At 38.8% G+C, this 20,926-nt stretch overlaps 2 protein-coding genes across 3 annotated transcripts; one reads left to right on the top strand and one right to left on the bottom strand.

Moving 5' to 3' along the window:
• Nucleotides 1-4,982: 4,982 nt before the first annotated feature.
• Nucleotides 4,983-9,697, top strand: LOC4342084 (probable protein phosphatase 2C 60). Of its 2 annotated transcripts, NM_001402945.1 has the most exons (6): nt 4,983-5,182; nt 5,282-5,401; nt 6,409-6,828; nt 6,934-7,301; nt 7,968-8,204; nt 8,869-9,697. In NM_001402945.1, the coding sequence occupies exons 3-6, from the start codon at nt 6,510-6,512 to the stop codon at nt 9,121-9,123; spliced, it is 1,179 nt and encodes a 392-aa protein (NP_001389874.1). In that variant the 5' UTR covers nt 4,983-5,182; nt 5,282-5,401; nt 6,409-6,509; the 3' UTR covers nt 9,124-9,697. The 2 variants fall into 2 exon arrangements, with proteins under 2 accessions (NP_001389874.1, XP_066167287.1); XM_066311190.1 differs by lacking the exon at nt 4,983-5,182 and having other exon boundaries at nt 5,269-5,401; nt 8,869-9,584.
• Nucleotides 9,698-10,031: 334 nt separating this feature from the next.
• LOC4342082 (NEP1-interacting protein-like 1) lies at nt 10,032-13,147 on the bottom strand. The gene is made up of 5 exons (XM_015787831.3): nt 12,826-13,147; nt 11,725-11,903; nt 11,054-11,137; nt 10,768-10,938; nt 10,032-10,530 (listed from the first exon to the last, which is right to left on the bottom strand). The coding sequence occupies exons 1-5, from the start codon at nt 12,965-12,967 to the stop codon at nt 10,408-10,410; spliced, it is 699 nt and encodes a 232-aa protein (XP_015643317.1). The 5' UTR covers nt 12,968-13,147; the 3' UTR covers nt 10,032-10,407.
• Between the last annotated feature and the right edge of the window lie 7,779 nt (nt 13,148-20,926).

Raw genomic sequence — 20,926 nt, 5'->3', positions numbered from 1 at the left:
CAGTACAATATAGACACTCACATACGTACGCTCACTATATAAGCGCACGCACGCAAACCCTACCCCATGAGCATCTTTGAAGACTGAGACGGCAAATCCATAATGGAGATTAACGAAGTCACTATAAGCGTGACTAAAAGCACAAAGCCGTTAAATCCTGGAAAATTCACTCTCACGGGAAGTCGAACCCAGGACCTAAGATGCTACTGAGACTCTTGTAACCAATAGACTATAGATTATAAATCACAAAACTTATTAACAACTTAAAATAATATTTTACAGGTAAAATTTTTATATATAGCGAGTTAATATATAGAAAAAAACCATAATGAAAACATCAAAACTAACAACAAAATAAATTTTAAATTTTAAGTTTTAGGTGAGATTAATAAACTAACAACAACATAATTAGCAGTCATTGCCTCATCGGTCACGGTTAGGTATGTATTCAGGTCAGGTCAGGTCAGGTGTGAGCTCAGCAGGTGTAAAAACTGGACTACTCCGTAGACAGTAAACAATCGGGTGAAAGAGAAAGGGGAAACACAGAAATTTTGGCAGCTCACTCGCTTGCTTCTTCCGTCAGCCATGGCGGCCATGACCACGCATTTCGTGTACGGACCAGTATTTTATTTGTGTGGCTAATGGTCTGGTTTATTTCTCATGGTACCTGGCAGAAACGCGCTAACTCCAAACAGGAGTCAGGTTTCGATTGTGATTGTTTCTTGCCTAATTAAAACACTTGACTTTCACTCGCTGTTAATTACACCCCTCCGTCCAAGAACATTTAATTTCTGGTTACGTACTTAGACAAGGCGAAAATAAGTTATTTTAAAAGGAAAGGCTAAGATTGATATGCCAACTCAGTCTTCCGAATATACTTATAGAGATGGAGTGTGTGTATGTGTTAATAGGGTGAGTGTGCACGCGTTAAGAGCACCTGTGTTTGTATCATGCTTCTAAAATAACAATAAGATTTCGATGGTTTGAGCAATCATCGGTAAGCACGTAGAGAAATAGACAAAGCAAACATATGCTATCTGTCATTTAAAAGCCAATATTAAAATATAGGTTACGACGAAAAGCGTAAGCCGACTCTAGAATTAAGTTTGAAAATTTCAAATTTTAGTTTAGCTAACAATGACATGAAATAGGGCTAATATTTCAGAATAAATCCAGAGATACAACTCATATTTCGGAATAAGCCCACAAGATACAATATTTCGGATGGGCCGGAACATTAGCCCATTCATACTAGGGAAGGGACTAGAGAGGCTTCAGTTGACGAGAGGCCCATTATTTTTCTCTCTCGTGGGTATTGTCATTTGTGGTCCATTGGTCCTAAGCCCACCCATACCAACATACGGGAAACTCTTTTAATCCGCGTACACTCTGTTATCATATGCAAACTAAATATATTTTTTAAAGAAAAACTGACAAAGATAGACTAGTGTAAAATATATGACTTAACTTCAAATTAAACTTCTACAAATTATAACAAAACGAACAAATCTAACTATGAATATACTTACACTATCGATTTTAAATTGTTTTTTTTATAATTTATAGAATTCGAATTTTAACTTGCTTATTTGCGGAGTACTATATTACTGGTTAATATATCTTTGTAAATTTATTTTTTTCATAATTATTTAATTGACATGCGATAAAAATCCCTCTCCACTACCATACTACTTTTAGTGTCTTGTCTATTGGGCTTTAGGCACTGTTCTTTTAGCTTTTCTTTTTTAGATTTTTGACATGGATTATTTGCTTTGCATTTAAAGAAACGTTGTTTTTTTAAAAAAACACTATATTATTTAGACCACTTTCTTAAAACTAATTTTGAAGTTTATTTATCAAAACATTAATTTATTAAATTAATCAAGTAAACAATCCGCGTAAAAATCTGTTTGAATGCAAAGCTTACCTTTTACTGCTAAACAGCATCAGGAAGGAAAAAAACAGTGTAAGCGATGGAGATAGAAGCTTTAACCAGCGTCAATTCCACATACTGTACGTACATAGCGTCTATTAGGTCATTTTCCTTTGGTCAGAAAATGCCTGCCTGCCTGCCTGCGTTTTGTCGTCAATCGCTGACTGATAGAGATCGATCCATCCATGCATGCGATTTACTATACAACTTAGCAATCCAGGGAGTGTTTCGTTGATTACTGCAGCTATCTATCTGTGGCTCTCCTTTGGTCAATCCGTGGCTTTCTGCTAGTCTGTAACCTGCATGGTGTTCTGACCTGAAAGGTTGAAACCAACCAACACTTGCGTCTGCACTGACGGAGACACAACCATCTCATGGAATCTCTTCTCTCATATAAACATTTCTACGTGGTCTAGTAAAAAAATCGATGAAGAATATTTCTTTTCAGTCACCTCATTAATCAAATTTTAAAATTTTGAATTGCTTACATTCCCTTCTGAAGCTCCTAATCGGTTGAAAATGCTTTGATTTCAAGAACAGTAATATCATTGGTATAAATTTTGAATCTTAAAAATGTTTATATTTTAGAACGGATGGGGTATCTATCTGATGTGGCCCTCGTGCGCAGAGGCAGCTGCGAAGCTGCCGATCGATTCTCTCGTGCCTCAGCCTCTGATCATCTCCAAAGATCTGTCTCATCAGTCTCAGTCTCAGCTAGCTGGGGACCGTGATATTATAATCACCTTGTCTGAATGATTTGCTTATATTAGTCTCCAAATCTTCTTCTCCTTCCTCCTCTGTCACTCGATTTCTCTTACGTGTTGATCGACTTCAGGCCAGATTCTTGACAGGTTACCTGCAATTGCTGCTTATCAGTTAACTCTTTCTTTTATTAATTATGTTTCTTCTCCACCCTCCATTCTTCGGCAAAAGCAAATGGGAGTATCAGTAATCCGTATATATACTCGGTTAGTCACTTCAAGCTTAGTTTGGAGACAACACTGAAAAGCCAACACAGAAAAACTTATATTCTTGATCGAATATATAGCTAGCCCCATTAGCAGCCAATATGCCCTCAGAGAATAACAAGAGAATAAACGGCAAATTCGTTATTCGAGTACGATTTGTACTTCCAAAAGTGCGCTATCCGATCCATCTCTCATTATTTTTGTTTAGATAATGGATCGCATCTCATTAATTATTTATCACTGGAAATGGATAATGTATCCGGTATGAGCTTGATATTAAGTTAGTCAAATATTTTGTCAGGAAATAATTAAGCCGATATGTATATTTATAACCCAAACTCTGTTTTGGATATATATCGCATATATGAATTATTGGTTGTCAATTCTTGGATCATGTACGTTTCAGAGGCTTGAGAATGTGACCACCAACATCTGATAGCAACTTGCTTGCAAGCTAAATGGACCTCTACTATAATTAATTTACGGTTTCTGGATTTCTTTCCTCTTCATGCAGTCATCTCATGTTCAGGCATAATTAAATATGAATTATAATGTGCATGACAACATGACAATTTGCAAAAAAGGCTAATTCATTTCCTAGTCGTTCTGAAGACCATTGCTTCTTGCTGAAATTACGCCGGAACGAAAACTTGGACCATGATAAAGAAAAGGAGAATCTATGGTCATGTGGTGAGAAGAGAAGATACGATGCATGGTTACTCCCCTAATTATTTCTTAATTCTCTTGCACATATCTGTGGCAACATTCTTCCTGGATGACACCACAAAACTGCATATACAAATGGCAATTGGCACTAAAGCCTGACTTAATTTTCTCCATAGGATGAACACAAATAAACAACGGGGCAGAGGCTAAACCAAACCAACCGGGTCAGAAAAGGATATACCTTTCCCACAAGGCCACAAGAACTTGATCTTTTTCTTCAGACCAATATTTAGCTAAAGTATCAGGCTAGTAAAGGTTTAGTGAGTCAACGACGAGTCATTGTTTGATGCTAACACGCCATCAAGGTAGATAAAGCACCACTGCAAAACCATGCATTAATCAGCAATTAACATCATCTCTTCACTTTTTCTGCAGTGTATATCCAGAGAAGAAGTACTGGACATCCTTTGCACTGTTTTCATCATTCCATCTCGTCAGAGTTGCTGCTGTCCTGAGACCTGACTGAAATTAACACATTTCATGGCTGCTTTCTTTCCCTTTTCCAGTTAGAGATGGACATATTTCATTAAAAATACTTATTGGCCACCAGTAGTATGAACGCCTGAATTATGCACTGCAGTCGAAACTGTAGAAGTACTGTAAATAAGCGTTTAAACAGTAACTACACCTGCGTAGTACGTTCAGTTGAGTTCAGACTCTGAAAGTGACGAAGATCATCAAGTGTTTGGTTGGTGTGACATGATGCTGGGCGTTTGCTGGTGCAGGCTTCTACCTTCTCTTCTCTCTATCAACACCATGCCGATACATCTCTATCAGTCTTAATAGTAGCACTTAATAACACCATAACTCGACAACTTTGCTTGACAAGAGGCAGATGAAGATGAAAAAGCACACATATACTTGTTGTTGCAGGAATGCAGGTATATATATATTCAGACTTTGGTTGCAAATGTTCAGAGTTGAGGAATCAAAATTAAGTTGTCAGTATGTCATCAAGTTAAGTTTGTCCAAAGCAGAATAGGGTTCTTGTTAAGCAAAGCTCGTAGAAGCTTCTAGTTTTTTCATCAAATTAGGTGAAACTGACGACCGTAGCATTGACATACATACAGTTAGTTGAAGTTTATAGGTAGTAGCAAAGTCATCATCAATGTGTGACTGCGTATGAACATTTGCAGGAGATGGTTCAAAATCGGTGTGTGTCCAATACCAAGTTCTTCCAAGCACAAAAGCTGTATGTAATCTTTGATTAGTACTAATCTGATGATCCGAGATTCTGAATCATCAAACCAAACCTGGTCTAGGTACTACTACACGTAGTCTTTGTAGGGACTAATATGTAATTAAATTTTTATCCAGGGTCATTTATGAAACTTCCCACAACTTTTTCTCCCTTCATTTATGACATCCAACGCCAGCGCGAGCCGCGAATCCGCCGCCGGTGATCCGCCGACGAGTCAGCGCCGCCTCACGCCGGCCGCCGGTTCGTTCGTCCCCGGCGGTGCTGGTCGGAGAGAGAGAGAGAGAGAGGGATTTCCCCTTGGCTCCGCGTCGATACGATCCGAGAGGAGGCGGATTCGGGTCGGATCGGAGGCGGGTAGGGAAAAAAAACCCGATCCGCTTACCCTACCCTCCTCCTCCGGTATTTTTTCCCCTCACTTCCGCGACTAATTTTCCTCCCTTGGTTTGGACACAGATTGAGAGCAAGCAGCGTGGCGACGCCCAAATCGCGCGATTCGATCGAGGCAACCCTCCCCAATTCCCTCAAATCCCCTATCCGAAATCCGCCAATTGGCCGCGTCCGCCACGCCAAGAGGTGCGAATTTCTCGCTTTTGGATTTGGGAGGGGGCTTTCCCTCTCCCTTTATTGATCCGAATTTAGTGTGATTTATGCCTAGTGATTTTGGCGTTCTTGGGCGTTTGGGGGGGGGGGGGGATCGTTTGGTTCTGTATGCGGGTGTGGAGTTCGTGGATCGGGGGGTATGAAATGGTAATTCCGAGCGAGTCTTTTGATTTGGTGGACTGTCCTTCGCTTGCGACTTGGGGGGAGAAGAGGCGCCCGCGCTAATTGGAGGGAGGAATTGCGGATATGATTGGGGGAATTAATGTGAGGATCATGGTGTGCAATTCTACTCGTTAGCTCGAGGATAAGGTGTGAGTGTGTCCGCTTGTTCTTAGGTTGGGGGAAGGTGTTTGATTTTGATTCCACCAATTCACACTTTCTGTTTATCCAAGTGAAGGATAGTAGGGGGGGAGAAAAACTGTATTTGCAAAGTAGGAGTAAGTTTTTTCAGAATATTGTACTAAGTTTTAGCTTTGATCGGTTGGTTGCTGTGAGGATGGGAGATGGAAAAAAAAAAGTGTTGGCCATGCTATGTTTCTCGAGTAATAAGAGATATAGTGAAAAAACGATGATCAGTTGGGTCTTCTGCTGCCTTCTCCCTTTCTCTTTGATATAAAAGTTGCATACTAAGGCGTTATAGAATGCTACAGAATGTGGTATATTGTTTTGCTATACCCCACAGCAAGGATATTTGTTACACAAGACAAGTTTGCTTGGACTTAAAGTTATCATTGGTCTTATTGTTATCGGGAAGGATATTTCTTTGATATTTTGGCTTTCCTGTTGTAGAAAAAGCAACTTTATTAACTTCAATTTGTATAACACTAGATGTTATAGAAAGCATACACACCAAAGGAAATGAATGAAAAATAAAAGATGATATCCTTTAAAATGCTTCCAAACTAGGCACATACAATGGTCTTGAGTTCCATTAATAATCCATACTTCTGTTTCATATATGTATGCATGCTTTTTTCCAGAATAAAGGAAAACATCGGCGTATCAACAAGTGAAGCTGCATTTTCTTAGAGCTCAGATGAAGCGGCCTCGAAGGCGTCTGTGGTGGGATGACTGATGAGGGATGATAGTGACATTGATGAACTTGTTACGGGCATGCTGGAGACCATCATCCAACCAGCATGCCCGGGCAGGCTCAGATGTTGCCGGCAGGCAGGATGGACTTCTATGGTACAAGGACACTGGTCAGCATGTAAATGGGGAATTCTCTATGGCTGTGGTCCAGGCCAACAACTTACTTGAGGATCAGTGCCAGATTGAATCGGGTCCATTGAGCTTTCTTGACTCTGGTCCATACGGAACTTTCGTCGGGGTTTATGATGGACATGGTGGCCCAGAGACGGCTTGCTATATCAACGATCACCTATTCCACCATCTGAAAAGTAATTGATACTGACAGTATGCACTAGTGTTGTTTTGCACTACTTCCATACTGTGTTTTAGAGCAATTCCATGACCATTTCATTCTTCCATGGCTTATATTGCAGGGTTTGCATCTGAACAGAATTCGATATCTGCTGATGTGCTGAAGAAAGCATATGAAGCTACAGAAGATGGGTTCTTCTCTGTTGTCACCAAGCAATGGCCTGTGAAGCCTCAAATAGCTGCTGTTGGCTCGTGCTGCCTGGTTGGTGTAATCTGTGGTGGCATTCTTTATGTTGCTAATGTTGGGGATTCCCGTGTTGTTTTAGGCAGACATGTCAAAGCCACGGGAGAAGTTCTGGCTGTCCAACTCTCAGCAGAGCATAACGTAAGCATTGAGTCAGTGAGAAAAGAATTGCAGTCAATGCACCCGGAAGATAGGCATATTGTTGTTCTCAAGCACAACGTTTGGCGTGTAAAAGGTCTAATTCAGGTGAGTTCTCTATCACTATGAACACAGTTTTAGCTTTGAAGAAGTTTGATTGAAGGATCATTTCATATTGCCTCCTGCATCTGCCATTATTCCCATCATCACCTTCCGGATGGTAATCGGCTTATTAAACTCATCTGCATTTGTAATGTTAAGACAAAACCAAGTAGATTCGAGGTGGTTACACCATTGGAAATAAATGCAATAAAGTCTTCTTCTGCTCATGGATGAGAGATGTCATCTGTGATTGATGATTGTGATATCACTCCTATATTTTGTGCCAGTGAGGAGCTTGAGAATAATCGAAGGTTTTGCATTGTCTGTTGTTTAATTGCATGTTCATCTACTTAATTGAGAGATTTTTTTTTTCGTGGTACAGATAGCTGCTGGTTGAAGAAATACTTTGTTTGCTATTTATCTGTTAGGTTCATGCCATCCCTCAAATAACCATTTGTTAGTGAAAAACATTTTATGAATATCCCTCCAATCTCCACTCTTCAGAGCTTGATACACCCTTCACTAGGCTACCATGATAAGGCATCCAAATGTTTGATGAGTTTTTATTGTACAGTTTACAAATCTGGCAATACTTGCTGCTTTATTTATGTTTCTTCCAAGGTCTAAGTGAAGATTGTTGGGTTTTCCTTTAATTTGTTATATATTTTGCAGGTCTGCAGATCAATTGGTGATGCCTATCTCAAAAGATCAGAGTTCAACCGGGAACCTTTGTATGCAAAATTCCGCCTCCGGGAACCTTTTCACAAGCCCATACTAAGTTCAGAACCATCGATTAGTGTGCAACCCCTACAACCACATGATCAATTTCTCATATTTGCATCTGATGGTCTATGGGAGCACTTAACCAATCAAGAGGCCGTTGACATTGTTCACAGTAGCCCTCGCAATGTAAGTGCTTGCTCCTGCACAAATAAATTAACATGAAACATACAGATACATTGGTTGGCATTTTCCATTGCAACCATGCATGTCATTGGTTGACATATATTGCCAAATGCCAACATAAGAATTAGTGGTAGTTTACTACTACCATATTTCCTTGAGTTACTACCACATAGCTAATAAATTTTGTAGTCTCAGTGACATGATTTCTTATTGCAGCCAATCCAAAATCCTTTTGTATAGCAGCATTAAGACTAAATTGCGTAAAAGCCCAAGATGTTATTCTGAAGGTTTCAGAAAAACCCATGCACATAGCTTAAGCAATATTGCCTCTTGGAATGAAATATTAGCCTGTCACCAAAACAGCAATACAAAATATGAATATGGATGGTTCCCTTCAGTACAACAATTTGTTGCATGGCATTGGTTTATGTACATAGTCCTGGCATGGCTGCATATACAATAGAAAATAGACTCATGTGGATATATAAATCTATGATCAAGTAGAGCTGAAATTTGTAGCTACTTGCTGGCACAGAAGCTTAGCATCATTTACCTTGTTATTGTTCAGCCCTCAGTGGAAGGCAACATGCATGAAAACAAAATGGACACGCTAAGTGTTGATTGTGAAGTGAAAGAATCTGATGATTTGTGCTCTTTGATCTTTCAGGGAAGTGCTAGGAGGCTCATAAAGGCAGCTTTGCAAGAAGCAGCCAAGAAAAGAGAAATGAGGTACTCAGATCTCAAGAAGATTGACCGTGGTGTTCGCCGCCACTTCCATGATGACATAACCGTCATAGTAGTCTTCCTCGACTCCAGCCTTGTCAGCAGGGCGAGCACCTACAGGGGCCCTTCTGTTTCTTTAAGAGGCGGCGGCGTGAATCTGCGCAGCAACACACTTGCACCTTATGCATCTCAAATGTGACCCTGAATGCATGGTGGAGGCAACACACCTGACTGAAGAAGGTTTTCTTCCCCTGTGGTAAAGTAAAAGCCGGTCATTTCGGCCAAGATCATTCCCTCAATGATGTAAAAAAAAATGGAGAGACACAGAAGCTCTTCTCCAGCTCTTTAATCCCAGCATCATAGTAATGTATGTTTCAAGATCGACTTAAAAAGAATAGCTAGCTGTTCAATTGTGTTGTGCTGCTGATGCTCCATGGAAAGCTCAATCTTTCCAGCCGAAAAAGCAAAAGTCTTGTTCCGCCGCAGGAATTTTAACACCAGTGCATATGAAATAATAAGCCAAAAAAGGAGTAACTTAATTAGCTGATGTTGTGGACCTTATGTATACTACTACTATATTTTTGACTTGTACATGCACTCTTATTTATTGACCACCGTGTAAATTGTTGCTTTCCCCTTGGGGAAGATTCACTTTGGATACAGCAAGAACTCTGCCAACTCTCAACAAGGGTACCTGAACTGAACCAGATCTCATCCGCTGTGCCTCTTTAACTTGTGCAGTGTGGCACTGGTCATTGATGATGATGTTGATCCTTTGCATTTTGGTTTGGATATTTGGATGATGTTCTCTTGATTGATACAGCACGTGTATGTGGGCATGCATGCGTGCCGTCTGTATCTTATCCTTTCTGCATGGCATGCTCATCAGATCCATATTTATTGGCTTTCCTCGCATCAGGCATATGCAGATGCAGTGATACTGGTGTTCTAAACTTCGAAGTAGACTCTGGACTGGGACAGCTCAATGCAAAAACTGTGTCAGCTACTCAGCTCTTTGATAATTATCCAATTATAATCAAGCTGTAATGACCCAGAAGAGCAGAAATGATTTAAGCCAGTCTACCAAGTATATCCAGGAGATTGATATGCGATGGTGTCCAAGGGGCGATATATATTTATATATTATATATTATACATCAGATGATCAGCACAAGCCAGTTCAGAGTTTTGAGAGGTATGTTACATAAGGAGAAAGGAGTGAGTAGATAGAAATATAGATATATATGTAGATAGTTCAACCAAAAAGATAGAGCATGTAGCAATATAAGCAGAAACAAAATGCTCTATAGATTAAGGGTTTTCTATATATATAGAGAGAGAGAGAGATGTCAGTCTTCTTCTCTAAGAACAGCAACACTGATGGACAACTCGATCGCAGCACACAGCAAGAAAGCAGAGCAGCCTCCTCCTCCTTCTGCTACAACTATAGCAGTGATCACCATGGCCGTCGTCGTCGTCGATCTCACAGCTTCCTCCGGCACAACGGGCAGGATCCATGCTTGATCAACCAGCCGTCGATGCACGGCACATGGAACACGTGCCAGCAATCCGGCAAGCTCCTCACCTTCTCACCTGTCTGGAAATCCTGCAGTAGTAAGAGGAGCCAAATGTTTCAGAATTCACAGGATTCAGTAATCAGTGAGAATTCATGCAAAGATCTGGCACATCAATGAGAAGCACACGGTTTTGATACGAGACAGTGATAAATTAAATATGGATGCAATGTACTCTCATCAATTGGTTGCAAGGTAATGTGCAAGCAATAATGCAGAGATGTTCAATTTAGGTACAGTGAGTTTGAGAAATGGTAAAAGTTTCAGACCTGGAGGCAAACTGAACATCCCGAGAGGTCACCAATGGCGTTCCTCCTGTACTCCTCAGTGATCCTGACCTCCGGGAGCTTGTCGATGGATGCCCGTGGCATGCCGTTGGTGCCCTCGATCTCGAACAGGTCAGGGGACTCCCTGAAGGGCGATGAATCCACTGCATTCATCTGAATTCAGAGGCAATCTCGTCAGACAAATCTGTAACTGAAGCTGCTACTGCATATTTCTGAATCAGACGCAACCATGTATGCAGGGGCAGATTCATGAGACGACCAAACTGACCTGGCTCCGGACCACCCGCTGCACCGCCGGATCGACCTTCTCGCGGACAAGCCTGCCGGTCAGGAGGCTGTAGATCACATTAAGCTGCATTTTGTGCAGAGAGATTTGTGTTAGGTTTAACAAGCCAACAAAAAAAAATTAGCAAAATGTAAGGCTGTGAGCACGTATATATGACAGATGAAGCAGAAGAGATGTTCAGAGATCCCGTTTGTGCAGATATTTGTTGCACAATCTACCTAGGGAGCTTCCCCCCCCCCCCCCCCCCTAAAAGTGGTACTGAGAATACATGAGCAGGTTAATTAGATTGTAAAGAATGCACAAATTGCTTTGGAAAACATCATCTGAACTATTCTTTTTTGTACGAAATAATCATCTGAACTTTCAAGACAGCAAGGTTTGACAAGTTGTATCATCTCATAAAAGAGGCAGTTAGCTTTGACCCTTTGTTTTAAAATAAACACAAACAGGTTATATGAATTAAGCAAGTACTAGTTCATATAAATAAATTAAGCAACACACACTGATGACTGGTACAGACAAGGAAGTTCAGTAGTTGAGGTAAGCAAGCAAGCAAGCGTGCAGCTATGAGGTTGCTCTCCTACTCCAAAGCTACTACTAATCTACTATACCTGTCGGCATGATGAAGAAGAAATGTGTGTGTTCGTTCTTACCACATAGCAGATGCTGGAGATCCCGGATCGGCGGGATCGCCAGACGCGGATGGAGGAGTCGACGACCTCGATGGAGACGAGGGCGCCGGTGATGGCGCCGATGCCGGTGCCGCGGAAGAGGCCGCTCTCGGTGGCCAGCCCGATCAGCCCGCCAGTCACCGCTCCAAGAAACAGTCCAGCTGCACACACACAAACACATCCATGTTAATTAACATTCATAGCTACCACCACAGCTTTCCGGTTCAAGATTCAGGCTTCAAGATTGAACAAAAAAAAAACGAGACAAATGTCACACTCTGAAAAGCATTGTTCAGAGAAAAGAAGTTGTGGTTTTAAGCTGTGCAAGAACCCATTCTGCACGTATATGACCAAACAATATTAGTATCTATTACTTTGCACTTGCTCAGAAGGAAATAAAACAGTATGCAAATTAACAGTGCCGACAAAAAAAATCTGTATTTTCGTTGGGAGAACCAATTAAGCAAGTATCAGTATATGCTGCCTTGAAAAAGGAAATACAGACAGTGCTCTGAAGATTGAGCACTGTAAAATCCATCCATACAAAGTGCTGATTTTTTTAAGATAATGGAAGCTTTATTAAGACTCAAATACACCAAGATGATACAAAGCGCTGATTGAGCAGCTTGAGCTCCATCAGCCGATGCATGGATGTCATGTCCTCTCTCTTCACACAGATTCATCCACAAAGAAAGAGAGAACCCATCATAGAAGGGAATTGAAAAGGGAAAATGTGAAAATGAGTTGAGTATTGGTGATGAAACATGCATAAAAAATGTCCCCCTTAATTTTTCTTCTTGGACCAAGAAATGGAAATGAAGCAGGACAAGAAAAGGAGGGCAAGAAAAAGAAAAAGGGGAAAATATATATCTGAAGTAGCTCGTGCCATATATATATGCATGCGAGACACTGAAACACATAAACAAGATGAAATTAAGCAGAAATGAAGCTGGATCACACAGACCCACACCAAGACGGTGTAGATCAGGCTATCAGAGCAGGCAGCAGAAAGCAAACAAGGGAGATTGGAAAGAAGATTCAGAAGAAGCAAATTGAATAGCAAGAGAGAGATTAATTAGCGACCTATGGCGAAGATGAAGGTGATGACGCCGCGGAAGACCCTGTGCATCATCCTCCTCCCTCCGGCCGTCCTCGCCAGCGACGCCAGCGACACATTCGAGCCGCTCCGGGGAGCCGCGTGGAAGAAGGCGCCCGACGGATCCATTTCCCTTTTCCCCAGCAGCGCACACGTACACCTCGATCGATCGATCGATCACACGACTCGACGCAGAGCAAATTTTGGAATGGAGATGGCGGCGCCGGCGGTGGTGAATTTTGGAATGGAGAAGCTAGAGTAAGATGAGGAACAAATGATGATGGCCAAGAAAGAAAACTAGTAGTAGTCGTATTGGGTAGTAGGAGGAGAAGGAGAAGAGGGGAAAGCTGAGCTAGGAAGAAATTGAAGTGAAGGAATTTATGGCGCCAACTAACTCGCACCGCTGCATTTAAGGAGATGGACTAAATACTCATCGACGAGGAGGAGAAGAAGAAGAGCATGGTTAGGTTTGGTTGGGCTAATCTCTCCCCGTGGGGAGATTGGAGATTGCTCAGCATCAGCATCGGCATCAGCTAGCTTCAGCTTCATCACTCAACAGTCTCATCAGATACAATATGTATCACGCATTCATCAGCTGGAATAGCTAGATATTCGCAATGTGCATCGTGGATCTTCCGGGCAGTAATTAAGTACTACCTCCCCCACATTTTAAATGTAGTTGTAAGTTTTATATCCAACAATTAGTCGTCCGTATTATTTAAAAAATTTATAATTTTTTTTAAAAATTATTGACACATAAAGTACCCTTTATATTTCATCATCTACAATAGAAAATATTAATCATAATTTTTTTTAAATAAAAGAATGATCAAATGTTGAAGATGAACGATGTAAAATTATTTTTTTTTCTGGAACGGATGCAGTAGTAATTAGGGTTCTCAGCTCGCTCCTGTCGTGGAGTATATAAATTGGAGTAAATTAATATAAATAGCAAGTGGAAGAGTGGGGTAAAATTTAATGGATCAATAAATAAATAAATCATGCAATGCAGGGGAGGCCCATCGTGTCCAGACACGGCAGAAGCCCGTCCCCTGCAGGTACGAAGCCACACAGATATTTTCGCTCCTTGCTTTATACTCTGCACCGACCGACCGACGTACCTTTACTGTACTGTCCTACATTGATATTTCCTTTCATTTTTTTTACTACATTGTCCATTATTTATCTTATTTAATTTTTTTAAAATAAATCACGATAAATTAAATGATAATTACATATTTTTAATAATAAAATGAATGGTCAAATTTATGTTAAAACATCAATAGTGCCAAATATAAAAAAATTTACGAGGAGTATTTTTGTTTCAATATCAAACCGTTATTCTATTGATACTTTTTTTTTGCGAGGATCCATTGATACATTTATTTACTACTTGGGCTGAACTCAAGGCTGGCTGAAGAGCCTAGACCGGTTGTGAGACCGCCTAAGCCCCAGTTCGGCCAGATGCCCATCATCAACCAATCCAGTCGGCAGAATGTCATTGTCTCATGTTCGACTCCCACGCAGCTATACTTTATCTTATCGTGACTAGGGTTTAGGGTAAGACCTTGCTCTTCTCATTTTTGCATTTATTTAGTCCAAAAAATAGGTTAGAATTTTGTTTTGTTCTTGTTGTTTAATTTACTTCATAAGTTTAGATGTATATCATGTTATTACTTGTTTTTGTGTCATTTTAGATTATAGATGGTTTATAAAGTATATATTACAAGATACGGCAAGAAGTACTCTAATACCAGAAGAATAATTTTTTTCTCCAAACACATAAAAGGATTACACGTCAATATATTAGAAGAAAGTAGAGTTTCAAATACACAACACAACTGCCAGAAAGACCACTGCCCCCCTCCTCCAAAAAAAAAGTAAAAAAGAACAAATATACATAGAGAAATTTAAACTGGAACCTAATCCTATTATACTGAACCTCCACATTCATGGTTGACAAAAATTTATATATAACCATTGTTTACCAACTCTGACATACAAGCTCCATTTGACCCTTAATGATCACCGCAACAATTCATATAATGCCCAAGGACGAAGCCATACAAGCTCCTAACAGTCATCATCTCATCACATATATGCAATAAGGAATTCATTCAAGTTAGCACTGCTCTGCCGTTGAACTACTCCAGCTAGCTAGCACGCGTATGTATACGCGTAGGAGTGAGATCACGTATATGCATTGCATATACGTATGTACGTACATAACACTGGTTTGAAGCGACCGACCGGGCGGTCGATCTGATATTGACTGAGCTACAGCACTGTACGACGTGGGGCTCGATCAGGTACGTGTGATCGATGAATTGTGATAGGGACGAGATGCCTATCTTTGCTGTTGCCAATTAATTAACATGCACATATACATATATGCATCAAGATTATTGATTCATTAATCCGGTTTTAGTACTTAAGGAATGTACTCGTATTATGCAGGTGTATTCTAATATATCCCTTAAGGGATGTCCCCTTGTGTATCTCCTTTTTCAAATTCAATGCAAATAGTTTTAGAAAAAAAATAGAAAAAAAATGTGAATTTAGAGTATAGTGGGTAGTGACATCTAGGAGTAACACTTAATTTCAAATTTGATCTGTATATTGAGAAAAAAAAAGATAAATTTGGGTAAATTATACCACTACTATTTATATCCGAATTTGTTTTTTTATATATCTCAATATGTGAGTTGAGTTTGGATCTAAATTTTTGTGGAGTGGTACATATATGTTATATGAACGTTCATTTTTTTTCAAAATTTTTCATAACTATTTAGCTAATTTTTATATAAACAAGGGAATCTCAAGAGTTTAAAATAGTTTCCATGTGTATATGCGTATAAATGAGCATCCATCGTGTGTGCAGGTCCGTTCGATCGCTCGCTCGCCGGTCTGTTCTCATTATTTTCGATCGTATGGCCCTGTTGGAGAACCTAATCTAGTACTCCTAGCTAGATGATATAATACTCAAGTGTAACCTTATCCTAACAGAAATATAATCAAGAGTAGTATAACTTTATTCCCTCCTTTTTCAAAGACTTTGTGATCGTCTAGGTTCTGTTGATTAATTAAGGTACAGATTTATCCTGGTTTCTGTTAATTATCACGTTTTTAAATGGCTAAACAGTGTACTTATATAAAAAAATTAATAAATATAAATTATTTTAAAATATCAAATAGATATATTTTAAAATTTAAAATAAATAAAAGTCAATTAATCATACGCTAATAGTATTTAATCTTCATCTTAGCAGGTTCGAAAGGGGCTTCTTAAAATAAGATAATTCTATATCTACCTACACATAAAAACAATATCTATGAAAATATATTTCTTTCATAACGGATCTAATGGTCTCATTTGATAAGTAATATGGTTCTTTTCTGTAAATTCGGTTAAACTTGAAGATAGTTTGACTTAGAAAAAAATACATAATCTCTTATATTTTGAGACGAATGTTGTAGCTTGCTGCTGGTTTTTTCAAGACTTAAAGTGATTATTATAAATTAAAAACAATAGTTGAGGGGAAATAATCTCTAGTACATCACATGAACAGAACATATTACGGCGCAGGACCATCTTACAGAAGGTAGGAGAAACTGAATTTTACTCACAAAGTTCTTGGACTTGCCAACGCTCAACTACCTTTCAATGCTCTTGTTGTTAGCTTGCTATATGAATTATATATCAATTGATCTTTGCTGGGTGTTAAAAAACCACATTAGTCCCGTTTGAATAAGAATCAGGACTAAAGATCATTTTTAGCCTCGGTTGAAAAGCTATATAGCCATTTTATGATCTTTAATCCCGGTTGGTTTTTTATTCCTGGTTGAAAAAGTGTATGTCCCCTACTATTTTTATTCCCGGTTGGAAACACCAGCCGGGACTAAAAATCGGCGCATAGTATATAATCCCCCGCACTTATCCTTTAGCAAACACCTCTTCCCTTATCCTCCTCCTCTCTTTTCTTATCCCCTCTCTATACTTATCCTCTCAAGCGAGCGAGCAGGACGGAGTGGGCAGCTTGCGGCGGCGGCCTGCGCGGCAGAGGGCTGCGCAGCGGGCGGCGGCGGGCGGTCTGTTTTATTGATTTCTATGTGAATTTCTTGATTTGTAGGTGATGTATATGGATTTATAAATTTGTGATGTGAATTTGACTATGTTCATTCTATGAATTTATGGATGATTTTGTGAATGTAGATGATTTTTTTTGTTGAGTTCGGTTTAAAATCAATATGCAAAAAGCAGAAAACAATGGAAAAAAACTTTTTAGTCCCGGTTGAAAACACCAACTGGACCAAAGATTTATATTTAGTCCCAGGTGAAATTAGTCCCAGTTATTTCACCTGGGACTAAAGATACCCATCTTTAGTTCCAGATTCGCGGTCCCGATTTACAACCTGGGACTAAAGGAGTTGCAAACTGGGACTGAAAAGGGTTTCTCCACCCGTGTATATAGGCATATAGTATACATAATACATATAGTACTACCAGCACAACGTAAATTGATCAGAAAATTGCAATGATGTATATATCTAGAGTGACCTGTCCACATGTACCACATGTAAGATATTAAATCCATCGCCAGTTTATTGCCCAAGCATTTTAAAAAGAGAATATGTTTTTATAGGACCGTATTCTATACACACCAACTAACAAGCATACACGTATTTCCAACAGCAGTATTGCATATATCTATAAAGTATCAACTTCAAATTCATTATATTTTAGCTATAAAAAGTGATAGTTTTAAAACTATATGTCATAATTGTCATTTTTAGGCCAAAATTTCCATATGGGTGTAATATTATTGAAAATATGTGCACTACTTTTTTTTTATAAACTTGGGTGAACTTTGTTAGTTGGTGTGTACGGAGTGTGTACCATAAGATTATGTGTTCATAGTATATGTTCCTTCTTTTTTAATAAGTACATGTTTATAATTTCTTAGAAAAAAAATACTTCTCAGTTTGATAGATCCAATAATGATGCTATTTTTATCCATACTAGCATAAATTTTGACATGACATTTTTTTATGCGATCGACTACTAGCATAAAAAGAATACTTCTCAAATTGATAGATCCAATAATGACACTGTTTATAACTACAGCATAAATAATGACACTGTTTACTGTGGCATCGCGTGTTTTAGTAGCCAGTACATTGCATTGTCGGCAACTGGGGTACACATATGTACACGCAGTTGCTCACACAGTGAGATCGATATCCTTGTGGGCACATGCACTGTGCAAACCCAGATCTTGGATGTACACGTAGGGTTCACTCCTTAAAAAATCTATTTTTGCATGATTTTCGTAGACGGCCAAGTTGAGCCATCCGCCTGAAATACACATTTTCGGCGAAAAAAAATTCCACAGACGTCGTTTCTCAGCGGCGACAGCTTCCCAGACTCAACTCCAATTCACATTCACAGTAATTCACAAATCCACACACACAAAATCCCAAAGTTCCCAAATCCACAACACAATATATAGCATACATATCTACGTTCGCAGTTCGCATATAAACCTCTTAAGTGATCGTATATGATAATGAATCTTCATAAGCGGTCGACCATCAAATATTCAAATCCTCTCGCACACCCCTATACAGGCGGGTTTTTAGAGTTCCTGTATAGTGAAATGGGTCCTATGGTCGAAAATCGTTTTTCTAATAATGGTTTTCTATACAGCAACTCAAGGGGGCATTAACACACACTCGAAGAACTGAATAATTTGTCATAAACTTCAGAATAAAATACTTGTAAACTTCTCAGAAAATAAGTAAAATTTGTGCTTAAAAGAACCATGGCTAATTTACATATTAGATATAGGCAGTTCGATCAACGAAGGTTTCAAATTGCTGCTGTTTTTAAGTAAAAGCTGCTGCTAGCTAGCGTGTGAAAACTGCAAAATCCAAATTAACATATTCTCTCTTCCCCACAAAAAAGAAAAAAAAATTCTTTTTAACAGAATGCAACTAATTAAGTACTACCGGTAAAAACACAATAAAGATACAGAGATGACGTCGTGAGTGCGCTACTTCATCCCTTAAAAATTAAATTTTAGTTCATATATATGTATTAAACACGAGATTATGCTAGCTTTTTAATAGAATTTAGTGAGCATCATGTATTTATTGCCATTTGAGCCCTGTTTTTTTAGCATGCGTTTTAGTAGGAAAAAGAACTAACTACTTTAATTCGATGATGGCTAAAACCCTTCAACCAGAGTTAGGCAACCAGCTACGCCGTCAATTTTGACCATATTTAAAGAATATCACAATCAACTATTGCTTGAAATGGCCGTTGATAATTAGTTTTACTGTGCAACTCCCCAAATTAAAGTTTCTGTTTGAGTATCTGACAGCACAGGTCATATATATGCGGTCAAACGACACTTTTTTTTTTGGGTAAAAGTTGTCTCAACAGAGAGGTTCTAATTATCATCTTGTAAAATCTCCTTTTATCTTAAGCTAAAATATCTAGTAGGAGTACGTAGTACTGAACAGCTAGGCTGGCGTAAAACTTTCTTATCATTTTCTTTGCCTGAAAAAACATAAATAAATTAATATGCTTATGTTTTAATATGTGGGATCAATGAGAACTATGATTTGACCCACCCATTACGCACACCCCGTGAACTGAAATAAATAAAGATCAGAACGTACGAGTGGTGCGTGAATTATTCACGTATATGAATTAAAAATCACGTCACGTGCAATCTGCCTCTCAAAATAACATAAAGAAATATCACATGCAATAAGTGATGGATCACGTAGTTAAATCGGTTATAAATTCAGTTGTATATATGTTTACATTTACAGTAGTCAATTTACATTTAAAAAAACATCTGAAGAAATTAATGATCACTAGAAAAAATAAATTCCATAAGAATATAGAAAATAATAATTATAAAGTTCTGAGACTTAATTACCGTGTATATAATTTTTTTAGAAAAAAATATATCTTTGAGAGATCACATCCACTATTGTCCCATAAAAGAAAGCATGGCCAATTCATATATCCACAGTGCCAAGCACTAAGTTTTCCATTTACATCAGAGCCAGCCAGTTATGGTGAGGGGGCCACCGTCCTAATGCTTCTTGTGGGCCCCATCACATTTATTTTAATTATCAATTTTCTTTTCCAAAATGGATCACTACAAATTAAATGTCACAGCAGTATCATGGTGTGATTGATGCCTAACAAGAGAATCAGGAGGGTGCACAAGTCATTCATAACCATAGTGTGTAGATATACTATACTAGAATAAATACATGGGTGTTGACAACTTGGACTATGCAATTGTTTTTAATTTTGGTTGTGCTTATGTTGGAGTAATCAATTTTCTACGGCACCTAAATCAACATGAAATACATCTAATTTATTACTAGTTCACATTTAATATGTATATAAAATATCGAGTTTTAAATTCAGCCCACCAAAAAACTGACAAATTGTTTGCTTTTTATTTAGCACCATAAATGTGCACTAGAAAATCATATCCCTTACAATCCAGAATAGCACATTTTTAATAGGATCTGCCGGGAATCTATTGTTGGTCTCTCCATGACTCCACTTTTAAATGGATCTGCCGGGAATTTATCGTTGGTCTCTCCATGACTCCGTTTATACGAGCGTGTGTTATAGTAAGGTACTTTTACAGGGGGACATTTAACTTTTTACCTATTTTAAGACGTGACAATTAATTATTTAACACTCGCTTTCTATAATATATGGGTCCAATGATAAATTTTTTATCACCACTCGTATGAATGTCAGATAATTAATTATTCCATTTATAGGTGTGTGAGGTGTGGTGTGCATGTGTATTTGTTGACGTCTCTTTCTCCCATGCCATCACATAAAAAAAGGAATAGCGCAATTTTATTTTGTAGCCATTCCATGGTTAGACTGCAGCATGTATTGTTGTTTTTTAAAAAATGAAAAGAAAAAGAAAAAAAAAAGAGAGCTCCGGCCCTTTTTGTGTGGGGGGTAAATGGAGGCCGGCCCGGCCCATTTCAAACTAAATGTGGCCCATTAACCAAAACATTATCCACCTCGCCCACTTC

This window comes from Oryza sativa, chromosome 6, assembly GCF_034140825.1.
Source record: "Oryza sativa Japonica Group chromosome 6, ASM3414082v1".
NCBI classification, from domain to species: Eukaryota; Viridiplantae; Streptophyta; class Magnoliopsida; order Poales; family Poaceae; genus Oryza; species Oryza sativa.
Note: the sequence above shows the minus strand (reverse complement) of the source record. Positions and strands in the feature narration are given on the sequence as shown.

Coding starts and splice junctions, on each gene's coding strand:
- LOC4342082 (XM_015787831.3), bottom strand. CDS start 12,967: ATGGATCCGTCGGGCGCCTTCTTCCACGCGGCTCCCCGGAGCGGCTCG. Junction 11,904..12,825: donor CACCTTCATCTTCGCCATAG/GTCGCTAATTAA, acceptor GTGTGTGTGCAG/CTGGACTGTTTCTTGGAGCG. Junction 10,531..10,767: donor GATGTTCAGTTTGCCTCCAG/GTCTGAAACTTT, acceptor TTACTACTGCAG/GATTTCCAGACAGGTGAGAA.
- LOC4342084 (NM_001402945.1), top strand. CDS start 6,510: ATGATAGTGACATTGATGAACTTGTTACGGGCATGCTGGAGACCATCA. Junction 6,829..6,933: donor CCTATTCCACCATCTGAAAA/GTAATTGATACT, acceptor CTTATATTGCAG/GGTTTGCATCTGAACAGAAT. Junction 7,302..7,967: donor GTGTAAAAGGTCTAATTCAG/GTGAGTTCTCTA, acceptor TATATTTTGCAG/GTCTGCAGATCAATTGGTGA.